Genomic DNA, 18941 nt, shown 5'->3' on the forward strand with positions numbered 1-18941 from the left:
TATCAGTGAAGTCTTTTGGGATTTTTGGGGTTAGCTTCTGTGACCGGACTTGATTGTCTGAACTCTGGGTTAAGAGTATAGTAATAACACAAATGAGGCCTATTTTTGGATTTGAATTCCACAAGTAATTCGGGATTTCATTTTGGCCTTGCATTACGGGCAAGACAACATGGCATCGGAATTGTTTTCATAAACAAAGGTAGCTCATGCGAGTTAACCCTCAGGCTCAAAGTTACGATTGGATTTCATTTTCTGTTTTTCGTAACACGCAACTGATTAGATAATTTACAAAACTAACTCCATCGAATGGAATTGTTCACCATCCTTTTGGTTACATGGAAAATTCAACGGAAATAGAAACCCAAAATGACACTATGATGAAAGCTTATTAACAAAGACACATAACTGACCAATCTTGGTGTGGAAACTACTCAAAAGTTATTACTTGTCGCTGGGATTGTGCATTATTGCTATGACCCACATATGTCACCAGATTGCGAGATTTGGACAGATTAATACTACTATAACTGCAAGGATTGGTTGTCTGTCCCCAAAAAAAATGTTTTTAATTAATTTTCATGCAAGTAAATTACAAATAATTGTTATATTTAATTTTTGAATTACTTATAAATTTATTGATGATGTGCTTTAGCATCAGACCGTGTATGATTTTATATGCAATTAGTGCATGGATGAATTTTATTGGCTTTATGAATATTATGGTTTCCAGATTCGATGTTTTCCTTACGAAATATGGACTGCTGGCAACAACATTATTTTTCACTCAAACCCTATTAACACGGACATCATCCAACGCACCCCTCGAACATGCTAGTATTTTCCATGCTTTTTACTGCCAAGATAAGGGAACCTTCTACATCTAACTTGATAGAATTACGCTGGGAGGCCCCAAGGAGAGGATCGGCTTCCTTTGGATTGTATCGTAGAGTCAGTACGTTGGAACATTGCTCTTAACTCGGGCAATCAAGATCGGAAGGAAAGTAGATAGGTGGATGGTGTAGCCCATCTAGGAAGTAGTTTTAATTTTCCTATTTTGGATGTCAATTTCCAACATGATATGTTGTGGGTCTTTTCCTTCTTTTGATGGGATATCTATGAGTATTTTATACCGTACTGTTGGTTAATCTTTAAGTATGTTCTGCTCCTTTTAATACTATAATATGATAACATCATTGCAATTTTTTGCAGCAGTAGTTATTTTTTATTTAGAAGAGCACGAAAACGGGCTTTTAGTATATAGGTGAATCAACCCCTTTGTTTTGTTTGCTTACAGTGATAAAAATTTTCTTTTATTCAGTTTCTTTTCACCAGCTAAAAAAGTAAAAAGATAATCTCAACTTCTTCATATATCACAATCTTGATTTGGTGCTGTTAATTTCTTAATTACTGTATTTTGGAAGAGGCAAAAGCATTGATTTAATTGGCATCAAGCTAATAGATTTTAATTTTCATTCAATTTCTTAATTAAGGAGTTTTAATTAGATATCGAATAAATCTTTATTGTTCGTTTATAATCATAGTAATCGATATTGTGTTACAAATGTAACTAGGGTTGAGATTGCAATGATAACAAGAGAAATTAAAAAATAGGGTCGTAGTTAAACAATCTTTTAGCAACTTGTGGGGTGTGTCGTATTTATTGGACACATTGTAGGTACTTCAGACGAGAATCGACGAGCAATCAAAGAAGGGTCAAAACAAGCCGACGTTGGGACGATGTGACGAACTCCTACCTTAAGGCAATGGCGAGCATGTATAGAATGTTACCACTACAGCAAAACAGGTTTTTAGCAGCGTTTTTAGCGGCGTTTTAATGAAAAACGCCACTAAAGAACGAACATTAGCGGCGTTTTTTAAAAAGCGCCGCTATAGGTACACCTTTAGCGGCGTTTTTCAAAAAGCGCCGCAAAAGAGTTTTACAGAACAACGTCGTTTTGTATTGACCTTTTAGTGGCTTTAGTGGCGCTTCTTAAAAACGCCGCTATAGGTACACCTATAGCGGCGTTTTTCAAAAAGCGCCGCAAAAGAGTTTTACAAAACAACGTCATTTTGTATTGACCTTTTAGTGGCTTTAGCGGCGCTTTTTAAAAACGCCGCTATAGGTACACCTTTAGCGGCGTTTTTAGAAAGCGCCGCAAAAGAGTTTTACAAAACGACGTCGTTTTATATTGACCTTTTAGTGGCTTTAGCGGCGCTTTTTAAAAACGTCGCTATAGGTACACCTTTAGCGGCGTTTTTTAAAAAGCGCCGCTATAGGTACACCTATAGTGGCGTTTTTCAAAAAGTTCCACAAAAGAGTTTTACAAAACGACGTCGTTTTATATTGACCTTTTAGTGGCTTTAGCTGCGCTTTTTGAAAAACGCCGCTATAAGTACACCTTTAGCGGCGTTTTTCAAAAAGAGCCGCAAAAGAGTTTTGCAAAACGACATCGTTTTTTATTGACCTTTTAGTTGCTGTAGCGGCGCTATTAAAAACGCCGCTATAGGTACACCTTTAGCGGCGCTTTATAAAAAACGCCGCTAATGCTTTATCTTTAGCGGCGTTTTTAAAAAGCGTCACAAAAAAAACATTTCATCTATCTACTTATAGTTTAACGGGTTTATTTATATTAAAATAAAATTTATTTTTAATTAAATATTTAAATTCTTCAAAAAAAATAATGGCACAGATAAAAAATTTGAAAGTAAAAACATAGAAAAATATTTGTTAAAAATGAAAAAAATGAAAATACTATTTTTTAAAATAATTTTAAAGATTTTTGGTATATGACTGATTGCTTTTTAATTTATATGTTAAATATTTTCTTATATAGTTGTAAAAGAGATAGTATTGATTTTAAAATATTGAATTAATTATCATTATAGTATAAGGTTTACGGTATACGGTTAAGGGTTTAATGTCTATGAGTTACTATTTTAAGGTTTATGGATTATGGGTTTAGGGATCATGGTTTAAGGGTGGTTTAAGGGTAGTTTAAGGTTGGGGTTTAAGGTTTAGGTGTTAGGGGTTATGGGTTATGGGTTCATGGTTCATGTTTTAGGATTTAGGGTTTAGGATTTGAGGATTAGAAGTTTAGGGTTTAGATTAATTAGTATTTTTTAATTTATATGATAAATATTTTCTTATATAATTTTAAAAGAGATAGTATTAATTTTAAAATATTGAATTAATTATCATTATAGTTTAGGGTTTATAGTTTAGGGTATATTATTTAGGGTTTAAAGTGTATGAGTTACTATTTTAAGGTTTATGGTTTAAGGGTTGGGGGTTAAGGCTTATGGGTTTGGGGTTAAGTGTTATATTTTTAAGGTTTAGAGATTATGTTTATGATTATCCTCGGTAAATGTTTCTTTTTCTAACAATGGTTTAGTGTGCAATTGTATATATGAACTTTAATTTGATCCAGTTCCTGTAAATTATTAACACAATTATTGATATATTATCATTTTATATTTATATATTGCATACATAAATATTTATATTTATCCAATATAAAAATATATTATTGATGTATTTATTTTTTAAAACGTGTATGATTTAAATCAAAATTAAAGTTTCAACTATACATTTAAACCATAATTAGAATTTAACCGTCTACAATTACATATTAAACTAAAATTCATATATAATTCTGAGATGTATCTCTATCAAAATTTAGGTGTATACATATAATTAAATGTCATTTATATAAAAATCTAAGCAACTAATGCAGACCATACTTAAAAGAATAATGCTTGTATTGTTGTGTCATTTTGTATTTTTTTTAATTCATCGATTTCATTTTATTTCTGTTAAAGTTTCCTTTTTTATTTTATATGATAATTTAAAAATGATAAAAATGCTCAAAAAAATTAAAAATTAAAAATTAAAAATTAAAAATTTAAAAACTAAAAAACTAAAAAACTAATATTTAATATTTTAGTCTATATTTTAGTTAAAAATTTAAATATTTAAAATTAAAAAAATTCTAAAAAATGATAATCTTATCACAAAAATTTTGAAAAAAAATAAAAAAATATTAAAAATGACAAAAAAAATTAAAATTAAGCAATAGTGGCGGTTTTAGGAAAAATGCCACAAAAAATTAAGCTATAGTGGCGTTTTTATCAAAAACGCCGCAAAAAACTAAACTATAGTGGCGTTGTTTTTTAAAACGCCGCAAAAGGTGAAATTAAAATCCCGCTCAATCCCCTAAAATAACTTTTGGTTGCCCGCTCGTTGCTTTCTCTTTTTCTCAACAGTTAACAGACTTCAATTCATTCACCAAAGTATAGCACCTGACAGAATCGTTTCCAATTTTCCAATTTTCATTTTCTTTTAAAACAAAAACCCCATTGTCGCAAACTAGAATTTTGTGGAAATTGAGTCTCTCTCTTTTCTTTTTTTCTTCTTTTGGCTCTGGAATTTGAAAAACGAAAAAGAAAAAAACAGGATGAGTACTGAAGCAGTTAAGAGAAGCACCACCGGAGCTCTAACGGTGAAACAACGGAAAATCGATGAATTGAAGCCTTCTCCGGCGCTTACTGCAGACCCAAGAAAGTTATCATCAAAAGCGCCGACATGAAAGACGACATGCAAAAAGAGGCTGTCAATATCGCCATCTCCGTTAGCTCTTTTTATCTACCTTACAAGATTCCTAATTTTTATGGCTTTTTTATTGGAATTATTTTCTGGGTTTTTTTCATTTGATCTTGATTTGTTAGTAAATACTGTAAATTTGCTGACTTGGAGTGGTTTTTCCTTCTGGGGGTTTTGAGTAGGCTTTCGAGAAGAACAATGTAAAGAAAGATGTAGCAGAGTACATTAAGAAAGAATTTGACAAGAAATATGGACCTACTTGGCACTGCATTGTTGGTAGCAATTTTGGTAAACCCAAATTTCTATTAGATTCAATTTTCATGGAAAATAGAATCCAAGATATCTGTTATTTTTAAGCGATGCTGTTGTTTTTACTTGAAAGCAAGCAATGTCAAAAACAGGTCCCAACAAGACTCTGCTTCGTTCACTGGGTCATCGCCATTTTTCGGATTTAACTGGAACAAAAGCCAAACGAAACTATGCTAACAATGTCTCTGAGTACAACACTGTCCTCGCTTCTCTCAATGCCAAACGAAGGTTCTGTCGTTTAACTTGTTGCTTTGTTCGGGTCTTATTTGATGTCTTTGTTTCTATTTTGTTTATCTATAGTCGGAAGAGGGTTTTTTTTTTTTTGACATGCAAGAAGTTTCTGATTGACCATTGCAGTTCTTGAGGTTCTTTTGGTGGCAATGATCTATTTAAGTAGATAACAATACCCCTCAATCTGTTCATAATGTACCACGCGTGTTTAGTACAATGTTCAATTCTTCGAATCTTCTTTTGATGGTTGTACAATTACACTACGTTTACAGGCAAAATATAGAAGGAAATATTACCATGTTCATGCATTGATAAGTATATGATTTTAGATTTATCATTATCAATGCAATATGCAGGCTTTTTATTCTATCTCTTATACTGATCATTTATGTTTGAAATTAATTGATCTGCTTTTCCATGAAAGATTTCCTTTCTTAATCTTTGTTTATTTATTGTTTTTGTTCATTTTTTTAAAATGTTATAAGGGGAGTTTTTGTTATGGGTACTTGAATTGACAATTATTTTTGTAAGAGGTCAGTATCCATGTATTATTTTGTGTGTAGGATTTAATACTATCCTATATTCCATATCTTTACTTTTGCATGTTGGTTCTTTGATGCAAATCTGATCTTCAATTGATTAAATTGTATGAACTAAATCTGGGTGTGAATATCATATAAACTTTGCTTTTTTGTCTGATTCTAAGACCTGCTAAAATCCTTTATTTACCTAATCTGCAATTTGAAAGGAGCTTTGGTTCTTGGGTAAACTGTACTTATTGTTTGCTCTTATTCTCACCCTCCATCCATGAATTTCTATATTTACATGCTACTTCACAATTAATATAATTTTATAATTTGTTGGTAAATATTGAAAGAGGACCCAAGGTACATACTAGGATTTTCTTTTCTTTTCTTTTTATAGATCTAATAATCTAAGTACAACTTGATTAGAGTTGGTGCTTGGAAATTGTTCTGCTTGGAATTTTTGTTGTCGTGTAGGTACTTAGAAAACATTTTGTTGTGTCTAGGAAAATGGTGAAAATGTGCACTCATGTGTAGACAATTTCTTTAGGGGTTGATTCTTTACCATTGTCTGGTAACTGAGGGTTGACAAAATCGAATAATGAACTATTTTCTTAATGCTTTGGCTTGGCCTTTTAGCTTCTGCACAACTGTGGCATATCTTAGCCTTTCTCTATAAGATTGGTTCAAATTTCTTTTGCCTTTTGTTTGAAAGTATTTATGCTTATATTATTTATCTAAATATTATCTAACCAATTTTATGGCAATTCTGTTTTGGATAATTAAGCACCACTTTGAGTGCATTTAAAACATATTTCTTGTTCCAACCCTTTAATTCCTCCATCTACTCAAGCAATTGAAATAATAACTTATGAGCAGCACTATCAGCTATTATCAATTAAGTTAATATAATATATTTACTAAAAATAGGTTGGGTTATTAACGTGGAACCTCTTATTACTTCAGCAAGTAAAATGCTATCCCAAACTTCTGCTTTTCCCATCCACATTTTCTTTAGGTAGGAGTCTTCATGATAGAAATAGGTTAATTAATTTTCTTATTCTTGTTGAAATTTTAGAAAAAAGGGGAATGTTTAATTTTTACTACCAAACAGTGCAATATTGTCTTTTATTCAATTTATTTTGCACACGAGATTCTATTCTCAAAAAAATAGATAGCTTACATACCTTTGTGCAGGAATGCTCATTCTTTTTTTTGGGGGGGGGGGTCATATAATACCTATTTTATCCTTTGAAAATGAATTAGACGTGGATATAGTACTTGTATGCTTGCATGCTCAATAATATTAGCTTTATTTGGATTTTTTGAATAAAGAGTGAATCTTGAGTCATGGAGTTCTTCAAGAACCATGGCTGATGGACTTGCTAAATTATTTTTTCTTTAAATAATGCTTATATTTCATTATTTGTGCCTTAACTCATAACTTATAACTCACAATAGAATTTTTTTTGTGTGCGTTTATCCTTTACCAGCAAAGGCAATAGAAGATATGATGTTATTGAATGTGATCCACTAGTTCGCAAAGGACTTGAGAAAACTGTAAGTAGTCTTTAATAGATGGCACTTAACAAGCATTCCATTCATAAACAGTAACCCCCTTGAATAAATTTTTCTACTTGAAAGCATGTGGATATACTAATATCGCTTGTGCAAGCAGGCTAAGCACATGGTTATTCCTTATATGTCGATGTTACTGCCTCCACAAAACTGGACAGGGTATGTACTCAAGGTCCTATCTTTGTACAGTTTATTCCCTGATGAACTTTGTGATACTTTGGCAGGTATGACCAATGTGCTTATTTGTTTTTACCATCATATGTACTCAAACTGTTTTTACCAAGGTGCTTATTTCATTTAATTTAATATGTAATTACATATTTTATTCATTTTTTATGAATATTTATTAAATATTATATTATTATTTTTATATAAGATTGTTGTTTTAATTCTATAATAGAATAAATGTATAAGTTTGAGCTTAAAATTGTTGTTAGTTTTGTTCCAAAGTTAATTTTTTACCAGAACATGCTCTGTATCTACTATTTTGTTCCTTGAAACAACTCCTTAGTTTTTTATACTAATTGCTCCTTAAAATAATTCATCTCGTTATGTGCACAAGTATTTAAATGTTTATGATCGCAGCTGGTATTTATTTTTATTTTGCAATAGAAATTATAGCTCTAATTAATTTATATGGAGGACAAAATGAAATGAAAAAGGTAGAAAGAAAGGAACTCTAGCTGTCTCAAGTCCCTACTAAATTTCAGTGCTCTAGTAGTCCGTTTGGCAACTTAGGAACATTTTGAGCTAGCCTATATGTATTGAAAGCATGCCCTATTTTTCCTGACTTATTGTCTTGCAACGTTTAGATGTTTTGTTGTTTTTATTAATTAGCACTAGCAATGATCTTGGTTTTCAAATTTCAACATCCTAATAACATGGCTTTTTAGGTTTAGGTAAGATCAATCCTTGGTTGTTTAATCTTGCTGTTTCGGGTTCGAAGAACTGTATGAAAGAAATCTGTTAAATTGCTGCTATTAATAAGGTCCGGAAGTGAGAAAATTGATGTTTGAAATATCTTTGTATGGTGGATTGAATGCTGCTGTATATTGTTGCTCATTACCGAATTAATGCTGAAACTAAGCTAATTAAATGGTGGATAATTTGCTGTCGATTATAATGGAAATGACTATTAAATGTTTAAAATTCATTTTATTTAATTGATGGATGCTGTTGTTTAAATGCTGCAAATTGAAGTGTTTAAATGCTGTAAATTGAAGTGTTTAAATGTTGTAAATTGCAGTGTTTAAATGTTGTAAATTGAAGTGTTTAAGTACTGCAAATTGAAGTGTTTAGTTGCTGGAAATTGAGATGTTTTATTGCTGTAATTGAGTTGTATAAATGTTGTTAATTGAGATGTTAAAGTGCTGCAAATTGAAGTGTTTAAATGCTATAAATTGAAGTGCTTAAATGTTGTAAATTGGCATTTGTTTGTAGGTTCATTGGCATCTTCTCCTGATGAGAGTGTAGTTTATCAAGCTTTAAACTTTGCGTTATCCTCCGAGGTATTAGAATTCCTAGTTCAAAACTTAGCAATTTGTCTTTTATAAAAGACCTTTGCATTTTTTGTTGTTTAGATTTGCAAATAAGATGTTGTATTTGGACTTGCTGTTAGTAAAAGACTTGTTGTATTTTACTTATATCTTTATATTTAATCTAATTTTTATTATTTATTTTAGTTTTGATTCTATATTTTTATTTTTATTTTAATATTTAATAACTTAAGTTCTAACTTTTGGATTTTAATTGTGTTATTAATTTATTATTTTAAATTCTAAATTTGAATTAATCAATTTTTATATTTAGTTTTAAAGTTAAATTTTTCATAGAAAATTTAATTTGATAATGAATTTTAATAGAAAATTTTTATATTTATATCATGGATATTATTCTTCTCAATATTTTGATAATGAATTTTAATTTTTCATGACCTTTATAATATTTTATAATAATTTTTTTTAAAATTTTGTGACCTTTAGCGGCGTTTGTGAGATTAGCGCCGCTAAAGGTCATGACATTTAGCGGCGTTTGTGGGAAAAGCGCCGCTAAAGGTCATGACCTTTAACGGCATTTTTTTAAATTAACGCCACAAACTTTAGCGACGTCATCTATAGTTGCGGCGTTTGGAAAAACGCCGCAAATAGTTTTAGCGGCACCTAAAAGCGCCGCTAAAAGTCTATTTTCCTGTAGTGTACGAAGATGCGACCTATTCTCCACGTAAGCAGCCACGTTTTAAACTTCAAGCAAGATTGCTTCTCTTAGTTGGACTCTAGTTATTTCAGGCATATATCCATAAAAAATTGTTGTATGTTTCTTTTTTTCTAAAATATATTTTTTAATATTTTACTAACCCTTATACGATATTTGTCAACCCCTTGACGTTACAGTATCGTACCAAATATTTTCTCATTAATTTAATATCCTTAATTCATTTTTTATTATAATCTTATGAAAATTATTATGTTCGAATTCAAATATATATCTCACAATCAATTTTAAACTCACTGCTATGATACTCATTTTTATTGCTACAATAATTAATCTTATTGCGACAATTATTTTCAATATTATTCGGACTATTTAGCTTTCACCAATGTAAATGCACGCTCAACCGAGGGTGTGCTTTCGATCTGTTTAATCAGTTTAAGTCTTTATACCAAAAATCGAATAAACCTAATTAACCACCTAAGCTGAATAAACCAAAACGACTTAGGGTGCAAAACTGAATAAATTGAATCGAAAATTTGTGGTTTTATTCAGGTTTTCAGTTTTTGATATTTTTTTTAATTAGAAAAAATTTCTAATGAGATGCTTATAATTTTATTTCCTTTATTTTTCTTTTCACATAATTGTCTCCTTTCTTAAATTTACCATAATATTTTCTTACACGACCAACATATCCTTACTTTGGTATATGAAATGTATCATAAAAATAAAATGAATATCATAAAAACAACTGAGTATAATTTAATTTTTATGAATATCATAAATGAAATGTTTATCATTTAGTTTTTATGAAATTTATATTAAATGATAAAAAAGATTTCCCCGAGAAATATTCAAATTTAAATTATTGTACATATAAATTTTATAAAAATTAAAATATGATACAAAGTTTTATTTTCTTACATAGAAGTATTAAAATTAAATTAGGTTTATATATATTAAATAATAAAAATAAAAATGAATATTATAAAAAATAAATTATCAATTTGAGTTTTAAATATTAAAGGGTATTGGATTTGGGTTTTAAGAATATTGAGTTTTAATGAATATTTGGATTGAAGATTTAAACCTGGGCTTGAGTATATAAATGAGATATAGGTTTATAGTCCTAACTAGTTTATTTAATTTAAAATGTCAAAATCAATTAAATTAAACATGAAAAGTAATTAAACCGAAAAAACCAAATATATCAAATATTATTATTTTTCAATTAAATTCATTTTCATTTTTTCGGTTAGGTAATTTTTTTCCACATCCCTCCCCACAAACACGGCAAGCAGAAATCAAAGCACTGAATTTTCAGCTAACCAATGCCGCCTTTTTGACAATTCGGTGAAAACCATAATGCCATACATCCACCAAACGAACGACAGTTAAAAACCCGAGCTCATCACGTGACATAAAGCGCATGTTTTTGGTTCTTCCAAACCTAATTAAACTCAAAAATCCAACGGTTACAACTTCCCTTTCTCGAAATCAACGGCTATCGTTATCCTAACATTCTCCTAATAAACACCACACTACGATTGTTCGCTAAAAAGACTATTGGGATTGATTAATCTTAAAAATCTTCCATTATTGTTCTCTCATCTCCCTTTCTCTTTAGATCTCAGAAAAGCTCTAATCTGATGGCTGCTACCATCGTTTCCATTAAAGCTAGGCAGATTTTCGACAGCCGTGGAAATCCAACGGTCGAGGTTCGTTTCCTCATCTTATCTTCTCACTTCATTTTCGTTCACTTTCTACTCTATATGTTGATGTCAACGATCTGTATATTATATATATCATGTTTGTCACTTATTTCCCGATTTGTTTGCTTTTGGATAGTACGACTCGACGAGTCGAATCGGTCGAGCAGTTGAATATTCTAATCATTTTCCGCTGTTTGCTTAAAATAAATGCTATCCCGGTAGTTATACAGATATTTTTTAACATTCAAATTTATGAAGGATTTTAAAGTCGAATCTAACGGAATACTTTATTAAATTCGATAGGTTGATGTGGAAACATCCAACGGTAGAAAGGCTAGAGCCGCAGTGCCAAGCGGTGCATCCACTGGTACATTAATTTATTCAGCCATCATCCAAGTAATTAGTTTCAAAAAAAATTGTAAAATTTTATTTATTTACTCATTTATTTTGTTTTGTTTTAGGAGTTTACGAGGCTCTTGAACTGAGAGATGGAGGTTCCGATTACCTTGGTAAAGCTGTATCAAAGGTCAGTTATTCTTGCATTTTAGCTTTTATTTTTACTGGATTTTTTTCGAGAATTTATCTTATTTACAATCTGTTCTTGTGTTATATACAGGCTGTTGCTAATGTTAACACGATTATCGGGCCTGCATTGATTGGAAAGGTTTGTCCCTTGACTTGTTTTCGCTTTTATTTGATAGTTGTAATGTTTCATCGACTGCTGAATAATGATATTGTCATTGTTCTAATGTACATTTTACCTTCATCACTCCTTCTTGTCGTTATTTTTGCGATTATTTGCTTTTGATTCCATAAATTTTGTTACCGTACAATAAAGAATGTGCTAATGTTAAGCATATATCATCAAAAGTATATTAAGCAGAAACATGCATTGGCAACTAAACAGGGGACTAGACATTAGTTAATTGTGGTGAACCTAGGCAAAAAAGCAGCGGATTGCTTTTTCCTGTAGTGTGTCTTCAATTGATTACCGCAGGATCCAACTCAGCAGACTGCTATTGACAATTTCATGGTTCAACAACTAGACGGAACTCAAAACGAGTGGGGTTGGTGCAAACAAAAGGTAGCTTAAGCTGATTGCCTATTTTATTTATCTCTTTCAATAATTTTTGTTTTGAGTCTCATTAACATCTTAATTTGATGGGGTTGTATTTATTCATTTGTTAAATTTCTTTCAGCTTGGAGCAAATGCCATTCTTGCTGTGTCCCTTGCAATTTGCAAAGCTGGAGCTGAAGTTCTGAATATTCCCCTTTATAGGGTACATTCTGGCTTATTGGACTTCCATTCTCGTTTTCTTCTATTCTATAGACTTATCTATGTATTTGAATGTAACGGATTCCATCATGTTAAAACTCATTATAGAATGATTTTCACAATTTTGTTCGGAAATTTCTTGTAACTTGTATGAAATTCTTTGTATTTTCATGTCATCTGGATCTAATAAACCTACCTTTTGGATGCAGCACATTGCTAACCTTGCTGGTAACAAAAAGTTGGTTCTTCCAGTCCCTGCTTTCAATGTCATCAATGGTGGTTCGCATGCAGGTAACAAACTTGCTATGCAGGTATGTGCAGCTCTCATGATTTCTTTTGATCTTTAAGTTATTTTCTGATACTAATGGTTTCATACTTATGTGCTTGCAGGAGTTCATGATTCTCCCTACAGGAGCATCATCTTTTAAGGAGGCCATGAAAATGGGTGTGGAAGTCTACCACAACTTGAAGTCTGTGATCAAGAAGAAGTATGGTCAAGATGCAACCAATGTTGGTGATGAAGGCGGTTTTGCTCCTAACATTCAGGTCAAAATATCACGGTTTTTGTTCATCTTTCACTTGTTAGTTTAATTTTAGGTTAATTGACGTCATTTTTTTATTCAAGTTCAGGAGAACAAGGAAGGGCTTGAATTGTTAAAGACTGCCATTGCAAAAGCTGGTTACACTGGCAAAGTTAGTGCCCCTTCTTGGTAACCCTTATGAATTCTCTGTTGTTTGATGTTAGGAGATGACTGATTAAATATTTTTTCACTATTCTAGGTTGTTATTGGAATGGATGTTGCTGCGTCCGAATTTTATGGATCAGCAGATAAAACCTATGATCTGAACTTCAAGGAAGAGGTGATTTGTGATACAAGATATTCTCAGTCATTGCAGCTTTATGAGATTCTGTTTATATATGATTACCATATCATTTTAGATATATATTCAAGTTGCTGTGTATATGTCGTGTCTATATTCTATTGTTCGGCATGTGCAGAAAAATGATGGTTCACAAAAGATATCAGGAGATGCTCTCAAAGACTTATACAAGTCATTTGTTTCTGAGTATCCTATTGAGTCAATTGAGGATCCCTTTGACCAATGTTGACACCATTTTTTGGATGGAAACGGGGTCGACTTGGATTTTGAAAATAAAACGAAAAATGGGAGTCGCCACCAATCTTTTTTGATGAGGTGTTATCGGGTCACCTCGTAAAACGGTTGTTTTTAATAAACGATTTAGATTTTATTAAAACAACGATTTTTGTCTACGAAATTCAGAAAAATGGGTTCGGGAGTCGGTTACGCACGAGGAAGGATTAGCACCCTCGATACGCCCAAAATTGGTACCTAGTTGATTAATCAGTGTCTTAGTGTCGAAAATTAAAAATTTGAAGAGTTTTAAAAATGCGATCCTTAAAAGAAACTCTGATAACGTGAATTGAAATATAAGATTCTCTTGTTCCGAAGGAATATCACATCCAGCACGTTAGGACACGATACTCTAAACCATCGAAACCAAGATCACCTTATAGTTTAATGAAACCATACTTTGAAGCTTTAAGAGGATATTTGGCTATTTAGTCGAACGAGGAATCGAAACCCAGCACGTTAGGGCACGTTTCTCGATTTTCCAAACGCGAAATATTGCCTCATTTAGAAAAATTTTCCTTTTGATGTTTAGTGTCAATGCTTGACAAAACAACAACGAATACGACGAGGTGAGCAAAGTAAAGTGAGTAACAACAATACAATAGGCAAAATGAAATGACGAGGCGATTACATAAACAAAGCATACAAATAAATAAATAGAACTAACCTTTTAGAAAAAGCACAAGTGTACATGAATAAATAAACAAACGCCAAATAACAATGATGACAATAAATACAATTATGTAAAAAAGTATATGCATGTATAATTTTAAGCCATAAAATAAGAAATGCATATAAATTATAGAATATGAAAACATAGATAAATATATACATATATGTGTAAAAAATAATATTATAAAAAGGGTACGTATACATGTATAAAAAAATAAATGTATTAACAATGAATATAATAAGGGTAAGAAAACAAGTATATACACAATATATATGTAACGTGGTACTAAGGATATATATATACAATACAGTATTTAAAATAATATTTACGTAATACAAAATATAATATTAAAAGGTATATGTACATACGTAATATATAAATACATATATAATATAATGTTAAAATATTTACATAATACTAAAATATTTAGGTAATATATGCGTATATTGAAAACTAGTAATAATATTACCGAGGTATATACAAATATATCAAGTATATATACGTATTATAAATATATAAATATATAACAAAGCATAAACTAATAAAATAATAAGAATAATAATAATGATAACATTGGAATATAAAAGAAACAAACATAACATTAATAAAATATTAAAATAAAGTGAAATAAAAATGTTAAATATGAGAATATATATAGGTATACACGTACATAATAAAAATATATACTAATACATAATAATAATAATAATGGTAATATAAAAATAACAAGGATATTTAATAAAGATATAAAAATCAACAAAAAAAGGACTAAAATTGAATTAAAAACAAAGTTGTGGGGCCAATTTGAAATGAAAACAAAGAAAAGGGACTTAATTGTACGCGCGTGAAACGTTGGGGGACCGAAACAACAATTATTCCTTTCCATTAAAACGCAGCACATTGGCGGGGACTAAATCGAAAAGCGCGAGAAATTATAGGGCCAAATTGAAAATCATAAAAAACTTAATTGTGAAGCATCAGAAAAGCGGAAGGACTGCGCGCATAAATATCCCATTCAAATGAAAACACGCGGATCCTCTAGCGGGTCGGGTCGGATGGGTCGGGCATGGCCAAAACGACGTCGTTTTGGAGGGCTATATAAGGCCTAAACTAACCAAAAAAAAATCATTTGGGGAGAGGGAAAGAAAAAAAAAAGGAGAGAGGGAAGAGAGAAGGGAGAGAGAAGGGGAATCCGGCCAGGGGGGCCGGTCACCGGACGGCCACCGGAGGCTCGCCGGCGCCGGCGCCAGCCACCGCACGCGGTGGCCGGAAAAGGTAAAAAATTTATTTTTTTTTGTTTTTTTTATTTTTCGATTTTATGTGTATATATATGTTAGAAATGAGGAAGAAAAAGGAAAAAATGGATTTAAGAAGATAATAGAGAAAAACAAAATCACCTTCCGATTTATGTTTTCGTTCCTTGTTTCCTTTTTTTTGTGTATTTTTCTCTGCTTTTTGTATTAAAATGCCAAAAAAAAAAACAAAGAAACCCCCCCCCGTTCAGTCCTTCATTTCGGGTTTTATAACCCCTTTTTACATCCTTTTTCTATTATTCTATCCTGTTTTTTTGTCTTGATCTTGCAGGGCATGGAGGTGCTGGTAGTGGAGGAGGAGCATGCAGCGGCAGATGGTGTCAGACGCGTGGACACGCGAAGCCAGCGATTGGCGAGTAGCGGCGGTGGGCGTGCGCAGGAGGTGGCAGCGACAACATGCGGCCGGGGTTTCTTTTTGTGTTTGAAAGTTGGTGTAGTTTTGGGCCATTCGGGCCTCTAGGGTTTTTATTAATATTGGGCATTTGGGCTTGTAGTTTTTGGGTTTAAATTGGCTGAAAATGGGCTGCTTTTGTTTTTATTATTTGGCTCTATTTTGCTGGTATGGGCCCGGGCAGATTTTGGGCTTTACAACGGAGCATTACTCCAAACTAACCAATGAAATTGGAACAAAAGTTCAGATTGTCGGAGATGATCTCTTGGTCACCAATCCAAAGGTAGAATTTCATTTATCTGCTGGTGTCTTTTTATGGGTAGTCATGTATGCATCCCCAAGTATTCTTTTCTAAGGATCATGATGTCACTCATTCATTTTTAATCTCTGAAGAGGGTTGCGAAGGCTATCAAAGAAAAAACTTGCAATGCTCTTCTTCTCAAGGTACCATTGGGTTGTTTTCCTCTAGAAGATCATTTATGTTTCATCGTCAAGCCTTTGAAATTAATCTAGATTCTTTCTTGTATGACCGGTAAATAGGTTAATCAAATTGGATCTGTTACCGAAAGTATCGAAGCTGTCAAAATGTCCAAGAAAGCTGGATGGGGTGTGATGGCCAGCCACCGCAGGTTTCAATGACAAACCTTTAAATGCTAAATTTGTTAATCCGATTACAAAATCAGAAGTCCTGTTTCTCATGGAATGTATAAACTATTCGATTGCAGTGGTGAAACTGAGGATACATTTATTGCGGATCTTTCGGTCGGTTTGGCCACGGTAATGACTCTGAAATCTAATCGTACTTTTATTGCCTAAATCTTTGTTGTTGTGAATTTAGATGTTGCAATCTCAGTTCTTGTTCTTAACATAGATTTGTTCTTTTTTTTTTAAATCAGGGTCAAATTAAGACCGGAGCTCCATGCCGGTCTGAGCGTCTAGCTAAGTACAATCAGGTTAACATCTTTACCTTTAAACAATCATATGATTTTTTTTCCCTTCTCTTGAATGATAAAACAAATTCAACGTTATTAGTTTTTTTTTCATGTACCAAGCATCGTCTGATTATGTCGATGTTATTTTATAATTTGCAGCTTTTGCGAATCGAGGAGGAGCTCGGTTCGGATGCCATCTATGCCGGAGCTAGTTTCCGTGCTCCTGTTGAACCTTATTAGGAGTTGGTTTGATGATAAAGTTTGTTGCGACTGGATGTGCGCGATAGAGCTTACTTCCAATGAATAAGTTATAATAGCACATGGTGGGTTAGTCAAGACCCAAAAACCTTTTTTTTTCAATAATTTTGACGGAAATTTTGTTCCAAAGAAACATAAAATTATGTCGAAAACCTCAAATCAAGCTCCTTGTTTTTATAGGTACCCCGTTCATGGTTGCTTGTTATTTTCGGAGATCATGGTTCTGCTGCCTTTTTAACTTCCGGCTGAGTTACCACAAATGAAAAAATTGCATTTTGGCACTATTATTAACAACCGTTTTCATTTTGGCCATTTGTTGTTAATCCCGGATTAGTCAATGTTACTTTACACTCATTTTAGTCATCAAAGTTTTCATTTTTGTTCCTCGTTAAGAAAAAAACTTGAATTTTTATAGGGAATTGAGTTATTCAACTGCAAAGATTAAACCAATTTTTCCCTTATAACTCAATTCCTTGTAAAAAATTCAGCTTTTCATCTTTTTATTGAAAAAGAAACTAAAATCAAATCTAAAAAAAAAGTTAAAAATATAAAATAACTTTTTTTTACTATAAAAACAGAGTTTTTCTTATAAAAACTTAGGTTTTTCCTTATTGGAAAATTTTCAATTTGATTCCAAAAAAAGCTGAGAATTAAGGAAATTAAAAAGATAAAATAGTTTTTCCTTGATAATTCTATGTGAAATCCTAGGTTTTTCTCTTTATTGGAAAAGTTAATCCAAAACTAAAATTAATAAAATAAAAAATAAACAAAAGAAATATAAAAATAAAATGATTTTTCATGCAAAAATATAAAATTTTCTCTCTATAAAGTTGGTGACTAAAATAAATATTAAATTAATGGCATATGACAAAAATTCAAAATGATTATTAACAGCTATGTCTAAAATGTATTTTTATTTTGAATATCTAAAATAAAAATTATTAAAATTCGATAATACAATAGTTTATCTTTTAGAATTCATGTCCCATTCATATGTTTTGTTAATTGTGTTAAAAAATTTATTATTTATATAAATTTTGATTCAATAATAATTGGTTAAATTTCTCCATTAATTTTCTATTCATAAATTATCTAATACAATTTTAATCATTATTTATAATGATATGGCGATCTGGATTATATACATATGGATTATATTTGTACACTTAAATATGAGTATTGTATTAAAATATAATTAAAAAGAACTAACGGATAAGATACCAATTATTTTCTTTCACGCCTATGTCAAGTTCACAAATTCTTGAATGCCGTCAAGCCAAGTCACTCGGTGGTGACATTGAAGATCTATAAAAAATGTAAAGCTTTAAAGAAACTAAGGATTAAATATTGTTTCCAACTAGTTGGTGCAGCAAGTGAGAATTTTTGGACCATTGAATCATCAATTGATGGCTTAAAACAATATTCCATGAATAAAAATGATCAATTTCTTTAAAAAGAAGAAGAAGAAAGAAGCAATTATAGAAAAATGGCAAAATTATTAATAGACAAGTTGCAATTTAGGTCCGCCCCCTATACCTTTCTTGGTTATTCTTCATTGCACAAAGATTATCATGTTACTTTTCATGAGCTTGTGTTTCCTTTTCAAACTGCTGTTAAGTCTGCACCAGTTACTTCCACTTCACCCTCGCGTCCTCACTTTAGCTCTACATTACTTGTGTTGACACCTTTGACTTCATTTGTGACCCCTGCAACTTTATTTTCTTTATCGCCTATCTCAGCTTCTTTACCTGCAACTTCTAACTCCATACCTTCAGTTTCTG

The 18941-nt window shown here is 31.5% G+C and overlaps 2 protein-coding genes and 1 pseudogene across 2 annotated transcripts; all 3 read left to right on the forward strand.

Annotated features, from left to right (window-relative positions):
• Positions 1–4218: 4218 nt before the first annotated feature.
• LOC107889570 (DNA-directed RNA polymerase 2, chloroplastic/mitochondrial-like) lies at positions 4219–8918 on the forward strand (annotated as a pseudogene).
• A 2084-nt stretch (positions 8919–11002) lies between these two features.
• LOC107890127 (enolase) lies at positions 11003–13692 on the forward strand. Its single transcript, XM_041076660.1, has 11 exons — positions 11003–11168; positions 11466–11529; positions 11624–11688; positions 11779–11826; positions 12160–12246; positions 12362–12442; positions 12648–12749; positions 12829–12984; positions 13069–13131; positions 13219–13299; positions 13439–13692. The coding sequence occupies exons 1-11, from the start codon at positions 11100–11102 to the stop codon at positions 13547–13549; spliced, it is 927 nt and encodes a 308-aa protein (XP_040932594.1). The 5' UTR covers positions 11003–11099; the 3' UTR covers positions 13550–13692.
• A 2163-nt stretch (positions 13693–15855) lies between these two features.
• Positions 15856–17535, forward strand: LOC121206176 (enolase 2). The gene is made up of 6 exons (XM_041076661.1): positions 15856–16253; positions 16364–16414; positions 16511–16599; positions 16696–16747; positions 16867–16923; positions 17062–17535. The coding sequence occupies exons 1-6, from the start codon at positions 16098–16100 to the stop codon at positions 17140–17142; spliced, it is 486 nt and encodes a 161-aa protein (XP_040932595.1). The 5' UTR covers positions 15856–16097; the 3' UTR covers positions 17143–17535.
• The last annotated feature ends 1406 nt before the right edge of the window (positions 17536–18941 follow it).

This window comes from Gossypium hirsutum, chromosome A09 (assembly GCF_007990345.1).
Source record: "Gossypium hirsutum isolate 1008001.06 chromosome A09, Gossypium_hirsutum_v2.1, whole genome shotgun sequence".
Lineage (NCBI taxonomy): Eukaryota > Viridiplantae > Streptophyta > Magnoliopsida > Malvales > Malvaceae > Gossypium > Gossypium hirsutum.